We start from the raw sequence: 24,199 nt of genomic DNA on the forward strand, positions 1-24,199 counted from the left end.
ACTCAAAAATTGTTTTTGCCGAAGGGTGAGCATTTAAAATGGAAGTTATGCTTTCAGTATGCAGTGTCCCCCTCAAGATTGTCTGGTACTTGGTCATAACAAGTCCAGTACTGCTGCCCTATTAAGCCTGACTGTGGACTGTTGGAATGTTCTAGAGACAGGAATTTCTTCATTCCAGTTCTGTTTTGAAATCTGACACTAGTTGACATGTATGACAGAGTTGTCCTACATAAATTAGTATCTTCTCATTTTAATCAGCCTCTAAAATACAGGCCCCATATATCAGAGGCTGGTTTAAAAAGACTGTATAGGCTAGAGTGCCCTTTACTTTCAGTACTTGGGAGGCAGAAGCGGGCAAATCTCTGCGTTAGAGGACAGCCTGGGCTACATAGTGACATCGTGTCTTCAAAAAGAAAAACGGTTTTTATACAAGTATTACACTTTCCTGCATAATTAGGTGAGAAAAATGAGGAAGCCCATGCTCTTAGGGGGAAGAAATGTATGCCTTCTTAGAAGACATCCTGACTTCGAGGGTCGATCGGGATGTCTTAGGAGAGGAGGAGGAAACCTGTTCTGTCCACACAAGCGTGACAGTCAGTTTTCCCAGTATGCCACAGCGTTAGAGCCAGTCAGGGGTCCCATTCCCAGGTCACTGGGGAGAAAAGGAAAGGTTCTGAATGACAGTGGCTTCCAGATCTTAGTCGGGAAGAACTACTAAGTATAACATGAATGGCCCGCTCTTCAACTAGCCATGGATTCTAGAAACAGTAAAACTACTTGACGTTCATTTCCATACATGAAAACTGACGCCTACGAAGTTCAGGTACAACTAGTCCTGGAAACAGAGCATCATTTTGTAGGACTCTCCTTAAAAGTTCCTGCCCCAGCATCCTTGACGATATCACTGTTCTCTCATTACTAAAGACGGCAACTGTGAAAGCTTTTAAAAGCCACACTAACCTTAACCCTGCTTACAGCAATAACAATTGGAAGAGTCAATTCATAATTTCTACACACTAAGGCTATATTTTTAGATTAATTGTAAAGAAATTAGACCTCCTTAAAAATAGACAAATCAAGCTTCACATGGACTTTAAGGAGATCCAGGGGTGCCGTATTTTTAAAAAATTCTTGAAGGCTCAATGGTGAGCCCTTATCTAATGTGTACTGGTCCCAAGGTTTGGTCCCCAGCACCCTCCCAAGTCTAGGAAAAAGTAATTAAAAATCTTACCAAACTAAACTAAGCCATGGGTCAGCCCTACCACAGCTCATGTAAAATCCCTTGACTGTTTATAAACTCCATCAAAAGAAAACCTGCATAAAAAGTAAGTCTATAAATGGTTCCAAAAAACTGTTTTAATGGCTGTTCTCTGCAACACTGGAGGACCAAAATTGTTTCTACTGCTAAAATGATCATTTTGAGAATAATATTCCTGTGTTATAATCCAATGTCATCAGTTTCAATCTGTCTCTCGACTGATGACTTTTCTACCCACAGTCCCTGGCCAGAAATGTGATACAACCTGGGAAACTGAGTATACAAAGGGGGACTATTTAAAACGTGATTGCCTTTTGACTCCAGGTTCAGACTCTTAATATTTGGTGGGTAGATTATGTGTGACATAGCAGTTCGTGGCTATATAGGAGGTTACTAAAGTAACCTGCCAGGATTCAGTTAGGAATTGCCTGTTTTCCCATTTTCTGCCTTTAAATTCTACCAGTCCACCATGGCTGCTTCCACTTGGCTTAGAAAGGTTTTGGTTTTTCATTGGTGGGTTTGTTTCTTTGTTGGTTTGTTTTTGTTTTGTTTTGCATTTTGTTTGTTTGTTTGTTTTTTTGCAGTAAAACACCCTCAACTTCCACATCCATGAGTGAGTGAGTGTGTGTGTGTGTGTGTGTTTGTATATAAACTTGTGTGCATGCATTCAAAGCATCCATTTTTCTTGGTACCCTAAAGCCCCTGCCATCTTTGGCACGTCTTCGATACAAACCAGGTATACAACTGGTTTCGAGAGCCAGTTTTTCAAAGTAAGATACTTAGTTGATTATCTCCGGGGCGACTGTCAGAAACAAAGTTTGACTTCCTCGACGCACAACAATGGAGAGAAAGTCATTGTCCTTAACGGCTTCAATGACATCAGCTGTGGTGGTGACAGGTTGCCCATTTATGCTGACAATTACATCATGGTCTCTCAACCCCGAGCTGAGAAAGAAAAAGAAAAGATGATGAAGCCGGACAGTGGTGGTGCACGCCTTTAATCCCAGCACTCGGGAGGCAGAGCCAGGCGGATCTCTGTGAGTTCGAGGCCAGCCTGGGCTACAGAGCGAGTTCCAGGACAGCCAGGGCTACAGAGAGAAACCCTGTCTTCAAAAAGAAAAAAAATAGAGATTAATGAAAGCATTAAAAGAGTTCTACTCATTCCCATTTGGGGGGTGTTGTTTATCTGATTCCTCCCCAACACACACACACACACACACACACACACACACACACACACACACACCCTCACACTCACATACACTGCCCTGCTGTTTTGCTGACCATTAGACACATGAACCAAGAAGGTAGGACAGTCCCTTCAACTGTGAGGGCTGCTGGAATATGTCGTGAAGCCAGCTGGAGGAGGATCCTCTGTGTTTCCTCTAATATCAATACCCTGTGAGAATTTTGGAAGAATCTCAGTCCTTACATGCATTGGATTTCATTTGGAATGGACAGTTTAGCGTCTGACTTCTCTTCATCTCTGCCCTATGTTAACTTCCAACATTACTAAATTCACTAGCAAGAGTGCCAAGCCCAGACAGTGTTTTTCCCCCAGGAACTTGTACTCTGATGAGTCTGACTGGACAGCCCATCCCATGGTTTCTGGAACTGGATCATGATGTGCTGCCGTGTGCTCCAGATGTTCTGCTTCCAGTAAATCAAAAGCCACTCAAGCTTCCAAGTCCAGATGTTTACAGCTCTGACTCAATAGGCTATAGTTCTATTCAGTCAACACATTGACCTCACACGGAATATATATTCTAGATACAAACTCCAGCTCCCAAAGCAAAGTGCAAAAAACATGGACAGGCTGGTTTGGTTACGTAAAGGTAAGAATGGGCTAAAATGGGGACATCAAATTCAACGACTCCAAAAGACACTATTTAAGGAAAAGCAAAGCTCAAGAGAAAAATGACGTGAGCGGATTACCAAGATACGTGCGGTTTGAAAAATATGAGGAGCTTGGGGTAGAGCTAAGTGGGGTAGGGTATGTTTAGCATGGACTTGGTCCTTAGTTCTTTGGCCAGCATCAGGGGGTTGGGGGGATGGAAAGGTAACGCAGTGGGGCATGAAGAGAAGGAAGGATAAAGCCACTTGCAAGAAATCCTTAGGAACAAGGACAGTCGAAAGGTGACTCAGCAGTCGTGAGCAGGGACGTGGAGCAAGAAGGAGCTGGTGCTGTGGCATGGGGCCTACTGTGCACGGGATACGAGGGAGTTGGCTCACGCAGGGTAAGTGGCCTTTTCCCATGCCTCAGAACTTCCAAGAGACGAAGGCGGGATTTGATCCCGTGTCTTTCAGACTTGAAACCCATCTTCTCGCCACTAGGTCAACTCTGCCACGTGGAAAGGAGAGTAACTACAAAATCGGGATTGTCAAGGAATTAGGCCAGGGTGCACACACACCTCCTCTCTGACCTCTGGGTAACTCAACACAGCTGCTTCCCTTTAAAAACAAGGACGATGTCATAAGACTCCTCAAAAGACTTGTGTAAAAAAAAACAAACAAACAAACAAAAAAACCACTTTGGTTCCTCAGAATAAATGTTTCCTAAGTGCCAGCTGCTGTTTGTAGTTATTAGCAGTTATTAAATATCAGCAGATGAAAGCCAGCAAGGATGGACGTTGGGCTGCCAGAGACTTCGAGCGGTAATCCTCATGTCGACGTGCGTGTGACTACCCATCTTGTTAATGATGAAGACCCTCCTAGGGATGCAGTCTAGTGGTAGAGCAGGTGTTCAGCACCCACAAGGCCCTGGATGTGAACTCCAGAAAAAACAGAGCAGGAGTTGAGGGGAGGGTAGAAAGAAGTGGAAAGAAAGGAGGGAAGTGAACCCAGCTAACCCCAGCACTTGGGAAGTCAGGAGAATCCAGAGTTCAAGACTAGCACGGGACGGGGGAGGGTGGGGTCCGATTCAGGGATGGAGCTCAGACCCTGCCTCTCTGTCTGGCTACTGATGCCACCGCCACTGACGGCACACCACACTCTGAGAACCACTTACAGAGCTGAAGCAGTAGCTCCCTGGCCTTGGATCAGAAGGTAAAATAAGGAGTTGGGGGAGGGGCATGGCAGGGCAGGACCCGGAGAGTCTAGAGGAGCTTAGAACATGCCAAATCTAGCAGCGTGAGACCTGACACTTAGCGAAACTGAAGGTACCTCTGAGTTCTTCCGGGTCTAACAGAGTTGCCAGCGTCTAAGCAGATGGCTGAGCCCTTGAAAAACAAACAGTCAGCAGTACCGAAGAAAGGGCAGAGCCCAGGAGAGCAACATTTGCCAAAGAAGCTGCCTCTCCCTGCTAGTAAATAGTCTAAGGCAAAGCTGGAGACGGCAGCTGAGCTGAGCCTGCCTGCCTTCCACGGCTGTTTGATCTAGAAGCACAGGCGTCAGTGACGCGTTTGCGCCCCCATGCAGACCTCAGAGAAGGGGCTTTGAGAAGACCCACAGCGCACCAAGACTGAGAGCACCCTGGAGCCTTCCCGTTCTTCTTTCTTTCTCACCGTTCACTCCCACTGTCAGGAGTCCCACAAGAACACCCAGCTACACAACCATAACTTATCTGCAGAGGAGCCAGCTCAGACCCATGCAGGATCTGTGGCTGTCATTTCAGTTTCTGTGAGCCCCAGGAGCCTTGCTAAGTTGATTAATCCTTCTCATTGACTAGCAATTACTGAACTGTTCCAATCATTTATCGTTAGTTAATGGTTATTAATAACTGAATAACTGGGACATTGCGGCCCATGCCTATAATCCTAGCATTCAGGAAGCAGAAGCAAGAGGGTTATAAATTCCAGGCTAGCCTGGGCTACACAGCTAGACCATGTCTCCAAAATTCAAAGTAAAGATCTGGGAAAGACTCAGAGGGTAAAGTGCTTGCCACAGATGCGTGAAGACAGTTTGGATTCCCAGCATGCATATTAAAAAAAAAAAAAAAAAAAAAAAGCTGGACACAGTGCCACATGCCTAAGACCCCAGCACTGGGAAGGCAGAGTCCAGCTGATCCCTAGAACTCTGGGGACAGCCAGCGTAGCCCAATTGGTGAGCTCCAGGTTCAGTGAGGACACTCAGTATCTATCTCTGCCTTCCACACACACACGCACACACACACACGCACACACATGTGCCCATATACATGAAAACATATAGCAAATTCTAAAACTAATATGTAAGGCATTATAACTTATCATAAAACTTAGTTACTAAGTAATAACGAGTAATATTGAAAGACTATGTTTAGGAACTAGCATACAGCTTAGCTTACCCAGAAAACGGGAAAGGAGTTTAATTTGGTAATTTCCAGCAAAATTAATAGCCTAGGCTATGACCCCGAGCCCCTATCATCACTGTTCAATATAAATGTAATACAAGCTGCATATATCACTGTAAATTTTAGAGTAGTCACCTTTAAAAAACAATCAGATAAAATTACCTTTAACGGTGCATCTTATTTAATGCCATAAATCTAAAATTTTGTCATTTTAACACAGAATAAATATTTTGAAATTTTGACCAACATTTTGTACTTTCCTATGAGCCTTTGAAATCCACACAGAGTACTCACTCAGTCTGCCATTATGTTCTGATAGCTCACCCAGTGCAAGAAAGAACACAAAATGCAGTCCTTCTGAAGACAAAAGGGAATAAGGAAATGGTTTGCCCTGTTGCTGGTGATTTTGTTGTTTTCATTTGCGTCCGTTTAAACCAAAAACAATTTTAAATTGAGTTACTGAGTCCCGCCAGCCAGAGCGCAGCATACAGTGTGTATTGGCCGTGCCCCTGATGCTGGTGCTCCAGCCTGACTGCCCCGAGCCTAGCAGGGCGCAAGCCTAGAAAGAACAGAGCAGGTCGAGCTGAGGCCGCCTCACTTACCTAGCAGCAGCCGTTCCTTGAATCACTTCGTACACAAAAACTCCAGAACTCACATCAGGGAAATCTGGATCTTGTCTCTTCATTTCTTGAAGGAGGCTGGGGACAGTATGAAGGTTAGCACACGCCACAATCCCCTGAGGTCTAGGAAAAGACCTGCCCACTCGGGAGGCACACAGCCTATCTCTTTCCCCATCTCTTCAGCTGGAGACTGGCAGGCACCCAGGAAAATCCCACCGGCCAATCACAAGCCTGCCGTGTGCCGTTCCCTCCTCTGGGCCATCTCTGGATATGATTTAGCCCAACTAGGCCGAAAGACTGGTACCGACAGAGGAAGGAGACACAAGCCTATGGTCACCAGGTCCCCTTACTGCTGTCCCAATGCTTTTGTTTGCTTTGTAAGACTGCCCAGTGACGGCTTGTACCTCTGAGCCATAGTTACCCAGTGCTTACTTCAGAGTGAGGGGCAGCATTCGAAGACCCAGGTATTTCTTCTGTGAAGGGGCCTTTCCTGGAAAGGAAAGTCATGATGTATAACACACAACACGTTTCCATTTGACACAGCTTAAGAGACACCTAAATCCCAGAATCTCTTGTTAGAACATCCGGCCTTGTATACGATCTGCCTCAGAGAACATCTGTGGTCAACGCAGCCACATCTCCAGTCAGTGGGTTCCTTTCTAAACTGGACAACACAAGCATTTCTGCGAATGTCTCGTATTGAGCTTTGTGCTCAGTGCCTCCAGTATGGCTACCCAACCGGTGACAGATCTGACACCCAGTACCTCAACACCATAAAGAAGTCAAGCTCCAAAAGGTGGGAGTGAGCATGATAAACAGAGAGGCCAGGGCTGGAGAGATGGCTCAGAGGTTAAGAGCACTGACTGCTCTTCCAGAGGTCCTGAGTTCAATTCCCAACAACCACATGGTGGCTCACAACCATCTATAATGAGATCTGGTGCCCCCTACTGGCCTGCAGTCATACATGCTGTATACATAATAAATAAATAAGTCTTTTTTAAAAAAAAAAACAAAACAAAAACAAAAAAAAAAGAAAGGACAAATAACCCCAACTTCCTTCACCTTTCAACTGGCGCTCATGATAGTCTGCCAGGAACTGTCTGATCCGATCGGAGGGAATCGCAAAGGAGATTCCTGCAGTCACCTTAAGCGTGTTTATGCCAATCACATCTCCATCCTAGCAAGGAAGGGGAAACTCAGCGTTAAATCACGAGGTTCGGCAAACCGAACCATGGAACATCAGGACCAGCAGAGGGAGGTAAAACTAATCTCCTAGGGTCAAAACAGGAGCGTGAGGGCAAATCCACTTCCTCGGTAGGGAGAAACCGATGTCTTCCAAGGCAATTAGCATGGCCAGAGAAGGAAGAGGCGCTTTACAGATACAAAAGTTACACTTTTTTTCACATTCAAAAAGTCAAGGCTACTGTGGAGTACGTATCATTGCCTAGCTCATTCTTATGTTAGTAAATGACATTAATTTTTAAAGTGAGCTACAGTTTACGTCTTGATATAAATAAGAACACAAGATACCAAATGGCATGGACCCCCCCCCATCAAAAATTAGGAGTTCAAGGTCATCCCCAGCTATATATTAAATGGGGCTACAGGAAATTCTGTCTCAAAAAAGAAAAAACAAACAAATAAAAACACAAGAAGCATTCACCCTTTTATTACTTAAAGGGTGCTAAAAAAATAAACAAGAAAAGACAAAAGCCGTTAGATTGTTGTGAATCATCAATACTTCAGTAGACCTGTTCATCAGAAACCAGGTGACCTTCGTGAACCGGGGTCAGCTAAGCTGGTGCTGGGAAGTAGAAAACATTCTACTGTCCGTGCCCTTCGCCATTCCTTAGCCATTGTTAGGCATCGAGAACAACAGAAATGGTATTTCTGGTCATATTAAAATACAGAGGGCAACGTAACAATTCTGGAGTATGGCCTGCAATTCTATATTCCATCCCTGCTCCACGAAGTCACTGTGTAATTGGGAAGACAGGCACACACAAAAATTGCATACAGGACTATGAGTCGTAATCACGCTGTTGGCCACCGCTGTAGCCAAGTGGTAGAGTGCTTGCCCAGCATGTGCAAGCAAGACCCAGGGGTCCATCCCAGAACTAAAGTGGGGGAGGATGTTGAAAAGGAAAGGGGAGAAAACAAGGCACTGAGCTCTAGGAGTACTGGATTCCTGCTGCTACATGTAGGTGAGCAAGTAGAAGCTTTGGCATCACCAGGAGAGGCACTGATTAAGAATAAAATATATGTCTGGCAGTGATGGTGCACTTTAATCCCAGCACTCGGGAGGCAAGTGGATCTCTGTGAGTTCAAGGCCAGCCTGGTCTACAGAGCAAGTTCTAGGATAGCCAGGGCTACACAGAGAAACCCTGTCTTGAAAAACAAACATACATCAGAGAATATAATGCACAGCAGAACAATGGGTTCTGGTTATGGCTTCTCTGTCATCTATGAGTGAGAAAAAAGCTGAAAACCTGGATAGACTGTGCTAAAGCATCAGTGTTATTAGATGAGGGATAGTTCACATACAAAAGAACAGAGATCTCAGAGATGCACACAGCACAGCTGGTCTTTGGCAGAAGTCTGAATTTCATCTCTTGGGCTTTTAGGTAATCAATGGCAACAGAAAACACGTAAAAAGAGGAAAACTTTCGCCAGGCGGTGGTGGCGCACGCCTTTGATCCCAGCACTCGGGAGGCAGAGCCAGGTGGATCTCTGTGAGTTTGAGGCCAGCCTGGGCTACCAACTGAGCTCCAGGAAAGGCTCCAAAGCTACACAGAGAAACCCTATCTCAAAAAATAAACCCAAAAAACAAAAACAGAAAAAGAAAAAAAAAGGACAACTTTGAAGTAGGCTGCAGCCAGGGCCCTGGTGTTCTTGGTGACATAAATCCATCACAGGCTCCAGAATGTTCCCTAACCATTTACTTAAGGGCCAAGAATAAGAAGCATCATTCCTTAATCTCTCCATGACAGTGGCTCGCAAGTCTGCATCACAGGTTTTGAAACATGTTTAAAGTTAAGAAGAAATATGAAGCATCAGAAAAAGGGCCACTTACCAAGTTCACCAACGGCCCCCCGGAGTTCCCGTGCTAAAGACAAGTTGAGAAAGGCATCAGTTAGCAAACAGAAACATCTCTCCACATCATTTATACATAGTTCCTAGTGAGTTTTACCAGAGCATCCTGCTTCCCCAAGGCAGGCAAAATCACGCCCCTTACCCTCCCAATCCTAAAGTCAGTGTGGCTACAGAGCAAAGCAAAAGGACCCCACACTATCACAGCAGTGACCTCTGCATCAAGCCCCAAGTGTGGGTGCCAGTTATAGCAAACGTTCGGCTCTAGCCACAGGGCATTCCAGCCCTCCCTTAGGGATGACCTCTGAGGATGCTCAAAAGACCAAAGTGAAGAGAGATCACTCTAAAGCCCTCTTCTCACTCCAACCTAGCACTATCTTTCTGGGCTGAGGGCAGACTCCCGGTGACTTACATTAATGATGGCATCTGTCTGGATATAGTCTATGTCCGAATCCTTCAGCCCCAGCTCTTTGCCGCCTCTCTGTGTGGTGCTGACAATCCCCGCAGTCACAGTATCCTGCAGAGAAAACGGGCTGCCCAAAGCCACCACAAACTCTCCAGCCCGGAGATCCGATGATCTTCCCAGCAGCAACACAGGAAGGTCCGTCTGCACGTGGGGGCGGGGAGCAAAGAAACAGAAAAGAAGAGCACAGTCAACCAGGACCTGCTGACAGGTGGCACTGCCCCGAACTAGCACCCTCCCGCACAGGGCATTGCCTTCCTTCTTCCTCAGACTCCAGGCCCACCAAACTCTCCCTTTATTATGATAATTGAGATCATCTCTAAGACCGAAACTGGTAGTTCCAGCTGCTAGAGAGGTGGCCTAGAGGTTAAGGAGCATGTACTGCTCTTCCAAAGGATCCAAGTTTGGTTCCCAATACCCATGCTGGGCAGTTGACAACCATCTCTGTTGACAGCCTAGGTACACCCAGGCTGATGAGGGAACACCTTGGGCATTCTCTTTGGAAAGATTTGCAGCCAGACAAACATCTGATGTCTTGAAGCTCTGCAACTCGATTTCAGAGCTGTGTGAACTGAATTTCAAGAAAGGAGTGAGGCTGGTGGGGTTGGGGATTTAGCTCAGTGGTAGAGTGCTTGCCTAACAAGCACAAGGCCCTGGGTTCGGTCCTCAGCTCTGGGAAAAAAAAAAAAAAGGAGTGAGGCTGGGTGGCGGTGGCCCACACCTTTAATCCAAGCACTCTGGAGGCAGAGTTAGGTGGACCTCTGTGAGTTTGAGGCCAGCCTGGTCTACAGAGTGAGCTCCAGGACAGGCACCAAAACTACACAGAGAAACCCTGTCAAAAGAAAAAAGAGAAGAGAAGAGAAGAGAAGAGAAGAGAAGAGAAGAGAAAGGAAGGAAGGAAGGAAGGAAGGAAGGAAGGAAGGAAGGAAGGAAGGAAGGAAGGAAAAAGAACGGAGTGGATGGGAACCTAGAGAGTTTGTCTCTGCCGTTTGAAAGCCTGCATCAGATCAGGTTCATTGCAGAGCAGCTTTGGCTGGAGGGGGGTGTGGTCCAGCTCTGTAAGCAGACAATGGAGCACTGACTGCTCCCAAAGGGCGGAGCATGAAGCTGCAGGGTCCCTTCCTTGGGGGATTGGGGGAGCTGAGTCCTTTCCTCTGTACCAATCCCCGTTGGTACCCCAGGCTGTAGGAGTCCAGACTTCACCCTGCTCTGCCATCCCTTTTCTTGTGGTTGAGCCTTACCTCCCTTCCCTGCCCTGACTCTGGGTTCTCCTCCACATTCCAAACAAGTCACCTGCCCTGCCCAGGGATGGGGGTAGAACAAAGGAGGTAGGAGAGGAGCTGGGGTCTGTACCACAGCAGCTTTGGGGATTAAGTTCTTCATTTACTGAGGAGGGATTGGGAACAGATAGGGGAAAGAAGTGTAAAGGGTGAATGTGAGGTTCAGTGATACTCTAGATTTTAATCTCCACATCACTCATGACTTTGTTCTTTGAAAAAAGAAGCAGCCTGGGACACCAGGGTTGTGGAGGAGAAGAAAAACATACCCTACATACAAAGAAAAAGCATGGTGAAGGAATACAAGAGAAAATATCAGCAAATAAACTGTGAGATCACCAAACGTGCAGACTCGGGCTTAGTTCTCAACTACTCACATTGGACTCAATCTTAATCAGCGCGAGATCCAGTTTATGGTCGATTTCTTTGACAGTGGCTTCATACTGGGCCCCATTCTGGAGCTCTACCTGGATCCTCTGGTGATTGGTGAGGACGTGGGCATTGGTGACAATGAGCCCATCCTCAGATACTATGAACCCAGAGCCACTGGAGGCAGGGATTTCCTTGTTGGTGAGAGGTGATCTGTCCCGGAACAAGGTGATAGTATGAGCAAAGGGCAGGAACTGGGGAATCCAGCCATTGTTTGTGAGTCCCAGGAAGCCTCGCATTTATCAACCATATCTCCGGGAGTTTTCCCAAGCATGGTCCATGTCTACTTCCATCCTCTCTGTGTACACACGAGCCACATGTAGCGTGTCCTGCTATCTCTCTTGAACACAACTCAGAGCTGGGTCCAGGGATACTACTTCCTCATTTCTATCGGGTCGTCTGTGGGTCATTCGCTGTGAAGAGGCCAAACCTGGTGCTAACACTGTACAGGCTCATACTATTGCCACGGTGTCAAAATCTAGCTCTTGGTTTTCACTACTAACTTGCATAGTGTAACAGATCAGGTTAATTTTCTGTCGATCCGGGTTTCCTTGCACTCAAGTGACAGCTAGGACTACACAGACCACCAATTAGCCTACAATCAGCCTTAAGTTTTGCTGATGGGGTATGTGGGAGAAAGAAACACCAGCCACCAGCGTGCACGGATATAGCTTGGATCTAGAAGCCAGAATCCTTGTGCTTGGCTCTTTGCTTTTTAGCGAAATAACTCTTAACAATTTTTCTTCGGGTACCGGGCTGGAACCTGAGGTCCCCGCGTGCTCTGCACGAGCTCTACCCCAGCCAACTCTTTGAACCTGGGTTTCCTCGCAGCGATTTTTAATGAACAGATAACATTATCAGGTGGAGTTGCTGGCCCTCCATGTGACCTTTACCTGCGGAATATCTGCAAGTGAACCACAGATGGCGCCACCTTCTCCACCACCGCTGCGATAAAGTTGTACTTCCTTCGGAGCCGCCCGGCACTTCTGGTCCCTGTGAACAAATGGTCCACCGTGAGGGCAGTGGGATCCTTGCTCCCTGGATGCAGGTGTCACATCTCTAAGTTCCCCAGCATCTACCACGTCTCCCTTCCTCCGCAGGTTCTCCAGACTAGGAGATGAAAGCCCCCGGCCTGTCATACCAAAGGGAAGAAAAGGAGAAAAAATCCCAGTGCCAACTAGTAGGGAGCACATTAACCAAGCAAGGACCCCAGGAACCACCACAACAAGTTGAATCCCTGGAGCTGGCGACGGAGGGCGGATCCTGCGAGAGAGCGAGTGTGCGAATCAAGAGCACCCACTCCATCTTCTTAGGATGGGTTGGGGTTGGGGGAAGGGGGTGCCCCGCGCCTCGCTCACCTGGGTCCCCACAGCCTCCCTTCTGCACGGGCACTGCCGGGGGCGAGCCCCGCAGGCGCGCTGCTCTGTTCTCCTTACGCAGCGCGCACAGACTGGGGTAGGTGCGCCCGTCGCTGCCGCACACCGCCGCGCCCTCCACGCCCTCCACGCAGCCGCAGGTGCCCAGCCATGCGCCCCCCGCAGGCTCCCGGGAGAATGGGGCCCCGCAGCGCAGTCCCGAGAGGCACGGCCGTCCCCGCGCCCCGCCACACTCTTGACCCTCCGCGGCGGCGCACACGCGGCAGCAGCCGCAGCGGTCCGGCACCGGTGCGGTTCCGGCCGAGCAGGTAGGCAGTGGCGGGCAGCGCGTGGCATCGCAGACCTCGGGGCAGGGCATCGAGACTCTGGACCTCCTGGCCTCCGCCCAGGGAACAGGCACGGCTGGCAGCAGCAGCAGCCACAGCAGGAGAAACTGTGCCCACACAGCGCATAGCGGCTGGGAGCTCATCGTGCACCCTGCCCTCCTGGATTCTACTTCTCCAGATTCACAACTGGCCTAAAATGAGCAACACTTTTTCCTGGCCTGGGTGCCGCCTCTGCCAGCCTCCAGACTTTATAAAGGACAGCGTCTCGCTCACTTCTGCATACACATACACACACATCACCCACCACCCATGCCACCCACCCCTAAGCTGTGAAGGGAGGGTCTACTCTAAAACCAGTCACGGGGCAGGTGAAAAAACCTGACCACCCACCCACGGCCACGAGATCTGACCAGGAAAACAAACAACCAGATTTCATATTTCACATGTTTTTATTATAAAAACAAACAACCGAACGGTTTTAGAAAATGACGTTTTGCTACATACCAATTAGGAAATCACACAACCTAAGAAGCTGGAGTTTCCATGCACTCAGCTCAGTGCTTTCGGAGGTGTGTTTCCCAGCTCAAACACTGGCTCAAACGGGACATGCCACACCTTCATAAACAGAGGAGCAAGGGGGTCACGCTGTGTGTTTTCGCCAAACATTTACTTTATTCAGAGCCTACCAAATATGAGTGACTGTAATTGACTCGGGCAGGCAATAACACACAGAGAGAATGGGAGACTGAAGAAAACAGATTTTAGAGGAAAAAAAATTTTTTTTCAAAGTTAAAGAGGTGACATAGGAACCTCAATTTCCAAAATGCTGCCATTTGCTACCAGATGACTGTTTATTTGGTTAACACTGAAAACATCAAATCCGCTGCTCAACAACTGATCTGTTATGCAGAGAGTCATTTTAGTCCCGAAGAAAACACATTTATATTCTAAAAAGGAGGAAACAAAACCAGTTTGCTTCCAGTAAACTAAGCTGCTGGACCTTAAATCTTCCCCAGGAACTCAGCATTCTACTTTGGAGGAGGGGTGTCATTCCACTGCCTTGTCCTGAGGTCCCTCTCTGGCTGTGGCCTTCCATATCCTCATCAGGGTTCACAGAATGAGAAAGGCACCATATTTTTGCCATCACCTGACCATGGTAAGCGGGTCCATCAAACCTCTCCAGGCTAATGGATGATGAGTCCTTCAGGTGCCGAGAACACTTCCTCAGAAGCCTTGTAAAGGGACTCAACCCCCGAGACTGCTTTTGTTGCCCCCTCCCCAAAAGTAGTACCTTTTATAATTCAGAAATCCCTTCTGATTTATCCACAACATTTGCTTAACTACAAAACCCACACTGCATCACATCCTGTTTCCCCCCTCACACACACACACAGCGTTCTGTTTTATACATTGAAAACTAAAAGTGTATGACTTATCTTTGGCTCACATTAAAATACTGTGATAGGCTGGATATGGTGGTACATGCCTATAATCCAAGCACTCAGAGGTGGGTTGGAGGCAAAAGGACTACCAGTTCAAAGCCAGCCTGGACTACATAGCAAGACTCCAGCAAAAACAAATTTTAAATCTGAGGGAGGTGGGTGGGATTAGTATAAAACTGGTCAGAAATCCAGACAGAAAGAGAATTCTGAAATAAGAATTGATAATTGAATGTTTCTGGGTTTCACAAAGATAATTGTTTTCCCAACACCCAAACTATACAACAATGTTCTAACTTGGAATTCCCATATGTTGGCCAGTTAGAGTCAATGAAACTCTGTGCTTTCCCTTCATTTACTGAATGTAAACTGCATTGGGTTTAATCTAACAGTCTCAAAATACTTAATGAAGCCTATCAGCTTTCTGTAATGACCAGTTAATGCCACAGTAATAGCCTAGCAAACAGTTTGCAGGAGCAAGACAGACAGATTTTGCAATTTAAACACCAGAAGATGACATCATCTCCATGAGTCAGGGAATGTGCAAAACCCATTCTGGAGTCCCTAGCTTATTTTCATTAGTCCCTCATCTCACACTGAGCAATTCTGTTGAGCAGCCAAAGAATTTTCTAGAGAAAGATTTTCAGTTGAAACCAGAGACAAAGGACTTTAAGAATTTGGACTGGCTTTTGAAGTAAGTTGTAACCTTGAGCACTCATAAATAAATAATCCCCAAACCAAGAGTTTATGAAAACCAAAATACACAGAAGTTCTTTTTAAAAATAATAATAAAGGTGGGGGGCAGGGGAAGATGGAAAACAGAAAGAGAGAACGCAATCCAGTGGTTTTTGTTTTTTAGACCAGGAATATGAGGCCAAAGTTAAAGTGGGGGGACAGCTTCCACACACTGAGCTCAGGGGTCCTCAGTGAGGCACCAGCTTTGGGGTCATAGTCACATTAGAAAGGAAACACTGCAGGGTGATGGTGGCGCACGCCTTTAATCCCAGCACTCAGGAGGCAGAGCGAGGCGGATCTCTGTGAGTTCAAGGCCAGCCTGTTCTCCAAATCGAGTTCCAGGAAAGGTGCAAAGCTACACAGAGAAACCCTGTCTCGGAAAAAAAAAAAAAAAAAAAAAAAAAGGAAACACTTCCTTTCACACTTACGGAGATTTATGCCTGTTTTTCTTTTGCATTAACTATGGACACAAAGATTGGTGACTGGCTTAAATAAAAATGCTTCCTAGTCTCTTCTTAGAGCTACAAATTTCTAACTAAAATATACACCTAACTTATCTAGCTGTTAAATGTTACACAGATAAGAATGAGCCACATCCTCTCTCCTTGTGGAAATAGCCCGAAGTCCCTGGGAACACAGTTCCCTGAAGGCTGATAGACAAATGCCCCCAAAGGCAATGGAAATAGTACCTTGGCCAATGGAAAAAAAAACCACACCCTAAATTTTGGGTAGAAATCCAATCTTTCAAACTCTTCTAGAACCCAGCAAATCCTAGGCAACAATTCATCCACTGGTTCAGTTTCTTTATTCCCAGTTTCTAGTCCATAAAAATATAACTACTGAAAAAAAAAAAAAACCATCTTTGCTGTTTTTCCATTGGTGAGTACAGAGGATCTTATCAGATGCTGGGGTTCTACCCACTGTATGTATGGCTTCATTTAACAGGCAACTTAAAGTATAAAAAGCAAGTCCATCAGCAGGGTGCACAATATACAAGCACTTCACGTTAGACAAACGCCGACCCATTCTGAGAGAGCTGTGAGGCAGGGAAGCAAGACTCTGTGTGCCAGAGCTGAACCATTCTCCTGTCTGGAAAACATGAACCAAAGATGCTTCCTGAAATAGACAATCATCCATCTCTTCTCAGTAGCTGCTTTACATCAAGCCTCTGAGATAAAGGTTGTATACACACACACACACACACACACACACACACACACACACACAGAGAGAGAGAGAGAGAGAGAGAGAGAGAGAGGGAGAGAGAGAGAGAGAGAGAGAGAGAGAGAGAGAGAGAGAGAGAGAAATCACTCCACACTTAACCATCACACACATACTCAAATAACATTGTTCCAAGGGAAGTGTCTGTTCTGGTCTTCATGGTCCTAATATTTTAGCACTAATAACCCTATCCTCGGGGCCTGACAGAGAAAACAGACTGGTGGCTCTGTCACCCAGATCTAGAGCATTTGGGGTCACAGGGAATCAAGAGGACAACATCATCCCCACAAGTGGCTATGGCAGTTTAATTAGCCCTCATGACTCATAAGAGGTCCCCTCTCCTCCCCTGGGAGGTGTCCTGAAGGAACTGCCTAGGAAGACATTCTGAGGTTCACCCTTCACTCCCCAGATTCTAAGGCCACCTCTCAGATGGATCCCAATCAAGCTGTAAGCTGAATCTCCCACACCTGATGCCTTTCAGTCCCGACGATAACCATTTGCCTGATCCCCACGCTTCAGCCAAAAAAACAGGTGGGTGAAATCAGCTCTTAGCCTGAGATCCTGTGTATAGACTGGACGCAAAAACCAAGAAAATGAAAGAAATACAAGGTGGAAGGGAACTTGGTCAGGGGTAAAACTAGACTCCAACTACCCCTCACTAGGAAACCTGGGGGAGAGGGACATTCAAAAGGCAATGGAGTTTGCCTGTGGGGGTCTAACCTAGTGACTTCCTCCAATTAAATACACTGTGTCGATAATAACCAAAACAAAAGCCATCTGGATGGGCCCCTCCACTGTGAGTGTCCTTAGCCTCTGTCCTCCGCCATGGCAGAGAAAACGAGTCACAGCGCCGTCTCTCCTGCACACCATGGCACTGCATGTCACACATCAGAGGTCCGTATGTTTTCGTCATCAAGGTTGAACACAAATGGCTTCTCCTTGGGGTGCTGGGGCTCCGACCTGTGCCTCACTCGAGAAGTAGCCAGCCCCACTGTGGCGTTGCTCTCCCCAGGGTGAGGCATGAATAAAGAGTCCTCCAGAGCATTCTCAGCTGACAACAGCTTTTCCCCAGCCTGGGGGACCGGTGTCCAGGGTTGCCAGGAGGAGGCCACTGAAGGGGCCTTACAGAGAGCCCTTTTTTCCTCCACCGCTGGCCTCCTCCTCAAGATGGAGTTAGGCCCGCTCGAGAGGCTGGAACTTCCAGGTCGCGTCAAAGAAATGGATCTAGAAAAGGATGGCTCCTAAAAGCAGAAAGAAAAGAAAAAGACAAAATAAGGGATTTCCCTCACAGTATTTATCCCAAAGTCTCAAGGAAAGTGCCCATCCTGGATCACTGAGACAGGAACACTTGGCAATAAAGCTCAAGCAAGTGCATAGAAGTCGGGGGGGCACCTGCAGACCCCACTCCCCAGAAGGCGAAGGCAGGAGGATTGTTTGAGTTATGAAGTTTTCAGGGCTAGTCTGGGCCACACGGCAAATTCAAAAATAGTACAAATACATTTCGGAAGTAAATAAAGATACTAAGCAGGACTCACTACCCATTATTTGGAGTTCTGCTTGACACTGGACTTGTAGGACACATTAGAAACTTCACCTCTCCATCCAGCCCAATCTCATGTCCACCAACAAGCCAAAAAGAGAGGGGAAATGTCCCCAAGTTAGCAGAAAGAAAAACAAGCGAGCCAGCCTACAGCTCAGCTGCATTCGTGCCTGGGCTGCCTGCCTACATAACCAAATAAAACATGCTCATTCAAAGCTAATTTATCTTTAAGCAGACACTGTGGCAGAGAGAGGAAGTGACTTACTCTGGGGTGGCACTTGAGGGCCTGGACAGCTGCTCCAATCTCCTGAATCCAGCTGTGCATGTCTTCAGGGCTGTCTGCCTGCAAAACATCCACAACACTTAGACATATTTTTGGGGTGTGACCTCAGTTTCTAAGTCCCTGGCTCAAGTTCATAAAATCACACCATTCCAGTTCGGCAGGACCTTGGAAACCACGTAGTCCAGTGCCTTGCAGACTTTTGAGGACATCCCCCTCTCCCCCCCCCCCCCATCCCTGCCAATCTCTCTCTTTATGTACCATAACTAAAACCACTCAAAGTGAAGCTCCCCTGAAGAGACAGGGGGGGTGTCCTGTTTTCTGTCTAAACCTACCACCCCATTTTTGCCCCATCTGAAAAAAAGCTGAGCCAATCCAGACGCCTAGTTTTTACCCCCAACAGAAAATGAGGTTCAGAACGCCACAGGCCCAGGTTTGAGGCTGGTCTAGACCTCCGTCTCTTCATCTCTCCCATAATTATCTGAATGGAAGACCCCTACTTTAAATTCCTCTAAAGCAAACTCCCTCTCCCTCCAAGGTATACACGACCATATGTGTTGTCAATGGAAACAGCGCCTTTCTGAAAGCACAAGCTACTTTATTTTGTAGCTGTCTCAAAAACTGCCCCCAGCCCTGGAGTGAGCGCTAAGCTACCAAGGGCACACTAGCAGACCCAAGTGAAACATTTCCCCTACAAACAACCTCCTCACCCCAGAAGGGGGCAGCAGCCTCTCTACTGAAAGAGAAAGAGGAGGCCTGGCCCTGCAGGCAGAGCCTCCGGGCGCCTCCCAGCAGCAGGAAGGAAGAGGGTAAGAGAACACAGAGAGGTGCCGAGGGCCCTAGGCCTGGCTGCTGAAAAGTGTTAGAAACAGATTTAAGTTTTGCTGTCCCAGCACCTTCCCCTAGCCGTCCACCCCACCACAGAACGTGTGTGTGTGTGTGTGTGTGTGTGTGTGTGTGTGTGTGTGTGTGTGTGTAACAGCCCCCAGCGTCCACCCCAACACAGAACGTGTGTGTGTGTGTGTGTGTGTGTGTGTGTGTGTGTGTGTGTGTGTATGTATGTATGTATGTGTGTGCAACAGCCCCCAGCCCCCAAGTGTTCCTCCTGCTCCCCTTGCTTTTCCATACTCCAACCACTCTGGATTCTACCAGGATAAAACAGGACCACTTTGCTTTTCATAGGGCTTTGCGTTTCTTGTTTTCTCCCAAACTTGCGTTACTATCCCTCCCCATCACCCCCAAACAGAGCCCCTTGGTTAGCACACACCCACAAAAGCGCTAGATCAAAAAGAATGACAAAGGCCTGTGATGCACACCTCTCACACCTGCTCCCTGCTAACTCATTTATACTTGCCTCTCCCCATGATTCTTTCTGGCTACTTGGCAGTCTAGTAGCTTTCCAAGAAAAAGACAAATACATCCCTGGTCCAAAGCGAGTAGCCAGAATTAGGTATGGAAACTTTTCCTAAGATCATGATGAGAGAGAGCCTGTTCCCTAGACAGACCTACAAGGGAGAACTAAGTAAGTTGTGAGGTTCTACTGTTTGACCAGTACCCAGACCACAGGGCCCTCTAGGTATTAGTAATGACTGCTATTTTTATTTTCCTATGGTAAGAGGGAAGCAAATAAGCCTGAAATTCTACCAGCATGGCCCAACATGGTGACACATGCCTTTAATCTCAGCACTCAGGAGGCAGACAGGTGGATCTCTTCGAGTTCTAGACCAGCCTCATCCACATAGGGATTTCCAGGCTAAGCCAGGGCTATGTAGTGAGTCTCCAAACCACAACAAAACACAATGCATTTCACTGTTACGGATTTATTCAATGCCCTCATCCTGAGATACTTTTCTTCGAATTACATATAAATCCACCCCCAAAGGATCAAAGGATCAAAGGCTGGGCTAGATCACTTGCCTAACACATGCAAAGCTCTGGGTTCTAGAACCAGTAAAAAGCCAAATTTTACAAAGGATTAAACAGAATAACATATTTGGTGGAGAAAGGTTATTATTAATTTACCCCCCAAAAAAGCACATATTGCAACTGATGCCATATGAAATGAAAGTATATTTTTATAAAGTATCTTCAGTAGTTTTAACCACTATTTTATATTTCTATTTCAAAGTTATTTTAAGGGGGGATGAGGAGATAGCTCAGTGGGCTAGAGGGTAGCTATGTAAGCAAGAAGATATGAGTTTGAATCTCCAGGCCCCGAATAGAAGCTGAGCACCTGTATATGCCTGTAATGCTGGTGTTGGGGGCGGGGGAGGCAGACAAGTGGATTCTGGGGGCTCACTAGCCAGCCTAGGTGAAATGCCAAGTTCCAGGTTCAATGAGGAACTCAAAGTTGAGAGCCTGGAGAGATAACTCAGCAGTTAAAAGCATTGGTCATTTTCCCAGAAGACCCAGATTTGATTCTCTGCACCTACACAGAGGCTCCAGTTCCACTAGATCCGATGCCCTCTTCTAGTCACCATGGACACCAGACATACATGTGGTCCACAGGCACACGTGCATGCATATGTAACAGATAAACTGATTTTAAAAAATAAAGTAGAGGGGTTGGGGATTTAGCTCAGTGGTAGAGCGCTTGCCTAGCAAGCGCAAGGCCCTGGGTTCGATCCTCAGCTCCAAAAAAATAAATAAATAAATAAAGTAGAAATCAATAGAGAAAGACATTGACATCCTCCTCTGGCCTCTGCATATATATCACAGGCATGTGCCCCACATATACATGAACACATACATATACCATCATTTTTAATTATTATTCAAATAGAAAAGTATTGCACTTGATTCTGTACAAGAAAGAAATTTTTTCCTTTTTTTTTTTCTGGAGCTGAGGACCGAACCCAGGGCCTTGCACTTGCTAGGCAAGCGCTCTACCACTGAGCTAAATCCCCAGCCCCAAAGAAAGAATATTATTTCAGAGCTGAGTCCATCCAGTCCAGATGACCTAAAGGTGTGCAACCCTGGGCAGATGGAAAGGGAGAGGTCACACGTACCTTTGTCTTGCCCCTGCCCTGCTCTTCTGTGCATTATGGTTTCTATCCTTGACGGCAGCTTATCAGGAGAGGAACAGACTTCTGAAATGAGCTGTGGGCCTGTGACAGGTAGCTAAAGACCATTTCCTCAGTTCTCATTTCTAGCAACAAACACTCCTGTTGATAAACTGCCAAAGTCCCAGGCCCTCTATGCCTGGGAAACGCAGAAACAGAGCCCCCTGCTCTGTATTTCAAAGATTGCAAGTTGGATTACATTTGGGGAGTTGATGGAGACAAACACCAGAACTTTCCACATGCCAGGCAAGTGCTAAACCACTGAGCGGCATCCCAGCTCTGAAATCTCATCTTGAACCCTTTGCCCAGAACCGAGAAATGTCTACCTGCTGACAGGATTGGTTCAGTACCGTTTCCACCCATCCTGAAGCCTGATTACTAACTACCTGGACCTGGTCATCATGAGCCATCTTCCAACACTCCCAATCACCCCAGGTTGGTCAAAGGTAGATTTTTCTAGTTGTGGCTATAGCTTCTCCATAGTGGTTCTCAACCTGTGGGTCATGACCCCCTCAGAGTTGCATACCCCATAGCCTGCATATCAGATATTTACATCACAATTCATAACTGTAGCAAAATTACAGTTAGGAAGTAGCAGTGAAATAATTTTATGATTGGGGGTGACCACAACAGGAGGAACTGTATTGAAGAGCCACAATGCTAGGAAGGTTGAGAACCCCTGCTCTACAGTATAGGCTCTGGGTCTGGCCACTCTGAGTAGAAGTAAGTCTTGAACACTAAGTACTTCTCAACTGGTTCCATAACTCACTGAGTTTCTGATCCTAAATGGATCATTTCCCCTTGAAGCTCCTGTCTCCTCATGGACAGATTGGAGATGAGACACAGACAGATTATGGGAAATGAAGTGACACACTTCCAGCTAGCTACTGCTCTGCAGGGTCCCATGCAACAACAGCTGCTTTTCTTTTTTGGTTTTTTGAGACACGGTTTCTCTGTGTAGTTTTTGGTGCCTGTCCTGGATCTCGCTCTGTAGACCAGGCTGGCCTCGAACTCACGCCACCCGGCAACAGCTGCTTTTCATGAATTGCAAAGAGTGCTACAATGTGAGACCACAGAGTGCAGGTCTAAGCCAAAACCTCTAACATCCAAGTGATGGGAACCCAGCCACGGTCCCTCCCTGCCCACAGAGCTCTGTTCTCTGCCTCACCCTGCTTGCCGGCCTCACTCGCCTAGACCCTAGGTTCATGCAGACATACTATGCACGCACAAATGAGGGACCAGGTCAGAACGTCACCAGAGCACAGTGTGTCAAACCTCTGGTTCTGCGGAACAAACACCCACCTTTCACATGAAGTGTGCTTCTTTTTATTTAAAACAAGACACTGACATAGACACCATGAGTCCAGTTTATTCAGAGGCACGTATTTTGCAGACTTTGAATAAAAAATGAGTCAATGATGCCAAAGAAATATGATCATTTCTTCTTGCCAACAACCAATATTGAGCTCTTACAGCCAAACAGAATTTCAGAAAACTCCCCTCTAATTGCATGAGCTCAACATCCTTCCACATGCAAAGATTTCGCTAATGATATCAATAAATGTGACTTTTAAAGTATTACATAATAACATTGTCACCATTTTGAGGATCTGCACTGCTTGGTGAGAGCAGTATTTTCCAAATGAGCACCAACTATGTGTAAAAAAGTATCTACTCAAATGGTGACTAGTGGATCTTAGCTAGGCATATGCAAATGTATTGATAAGGCTCCAGACTACACTGCACCTAAATATTAAGAAATTAAAATTTTTTCAAGTTCTGGTAAGATGCAAAAAAAAATCTGAAATTATCTAAAAGGATATATTGAAATAATCCTTTTGTTCCAAATACTTATTTGCATAAGGCCAGATTTTCAGATTCTTCAAGGTAATACATGGATCCAGACAGTGTGCTAAGGTAAGAATGAAATTCCTGTTGTCTTCTATGAGCCAACCATGGAAGAGATGCACAGAAATAGAAAATAATCCTACTCTTGATATTTTTAGAATTGTTATTTTCACAAGATATTTTCTTAATTTTTCATGAGTTTATACTTCTAACTTCTAAGTGAATCAATAAATATGTTTACTGGTTTTTCGTCCATTCTTCTCTGACACTCCATTCTCTTAAAGCCGTATGCTACACTTGAATTTGACTTCCACTCATTTATGTATTCAGAGTGATGCTAGTGTCCTTCCTTCCTTAGAAGTTTGGAGAGCAAAAGGGAAGGAGTAGGGAAATGGTAAGAACTCTGGGAAATGCTGGCCCCTGCGAGATGATGCAATGTCTTCCGAACATTTTTGGTTGCGTCCCCTGTGTCCCAAATTACTACCCTTAGTGCGGGACTTTCAGAGCACCACTCACTGGACAAGCAAGTATTTAGTCACCAACAGGCCAAGCATCATCTAGGCAATGCTCATCACGAAGTGTACACTTAGATGTACCACAGACACGGTCAACTCAATGCTTACCCCTGTGTCATGGTCTGAATGAGGAAATGTCCCCCAAAGGCTCACGCATTAGAACATTTGGTCCCTAGTCTATCTGGTCTCCAGTTGGTGGCGCTGTTTGGGGAGGTTATGGAACCTTTAGGAGGTGGAGCCTTGCTGGAGGAAGGCCTTTCCCCTTTCTCTTTCTGCTTCCTGCTATCATTGCATGTGTTTCCTGCCAGTGAAGGAACCATAAACTAAATTAACCCCTGCCTTCCTTCCTTGGTGCTCTTGGTCACTGTATTTTATCACAGTAACAGAAAAGTAAGCAATATACCTAGTGCTAACCCTGGTTTTCCTCACAACTGCTTGCCCTCTCTACCA

At 46.4% G+C, this 24,199-nt stretch overlaps 2 protein-coding genes across 2 annotated transcripts in view; both read right to left on the bottom strand.

Annotated features, from left to right (window-relative positions):
* Window positions 1-371: 371 nt before the first annotated feature.
* Htra4 (HtrA serine peptidase 4) lies at window positions 372-13,275 on the bottom strand. Its single transcript, XM_036209387.1, has 9 exons — window positions 12,766-13,275; window positions 12,301-12,400; window positions 11,356-11,560; window positions 9,651-9,845; window positions 9,222-9,254; window positions 7,211-7,325; window positions 6,581-6,638; window positions 6,131-6,226; window positions 372-2,203 (listed from the first exon to the last, which is right to left on the bottom strand). The coding sequence occupies exons 1-9, from the start codon at window positions 13,250-13,252 to the stop codon at window positions 2,038-2,040; spliced, it is 1,455 nt and encodes a 484-aa protein (XP_036065280.1). The 5' UTR covers window positions 13,253-13,275; the 3' UTR covers window positions 372-2,037.
* Window positions 13,276-16,578: 3,303 nt separating this feature from the next.
* Plekha2 (pleckstrin homology domain containing A2) overlaps window positions 16,579-24,199 on the bottom strand; it is a 57,602-nt gene continuing 49,981 nt past the window's right edge. The window contains exons 11-12 of the mRNA XM_036166469.1: window positions 18,310-18,387; window positions 16,579-17,745 (exon numbers count right to left, since the gene is read on the bottom strand). Coding sequence (XP_036022362.1) covers window positions 17,386-17,745; window positions 18,310-18,387 — 438 coding nt within the window. The 3' untranslated portion in view covers window positions 16,579-17,385. The remainder of the gene's footprint in view (window positions 17,746-18,309; window positions 18,388-24,199) is intronic.

Source organism: Onychomys torridus, chromosome 17, assembly GCF_903995425.1.
Source record: "Onychomys torridus chromosome 17, mOncTor1.1, whole genome shotgun sequence".
NCBI classification, from domain to species: Eukaryota; Metazoa; Chordata; class Mammalia; order Rodentia; family Cricetidae; genus Onychomys; species Onychomys torridus.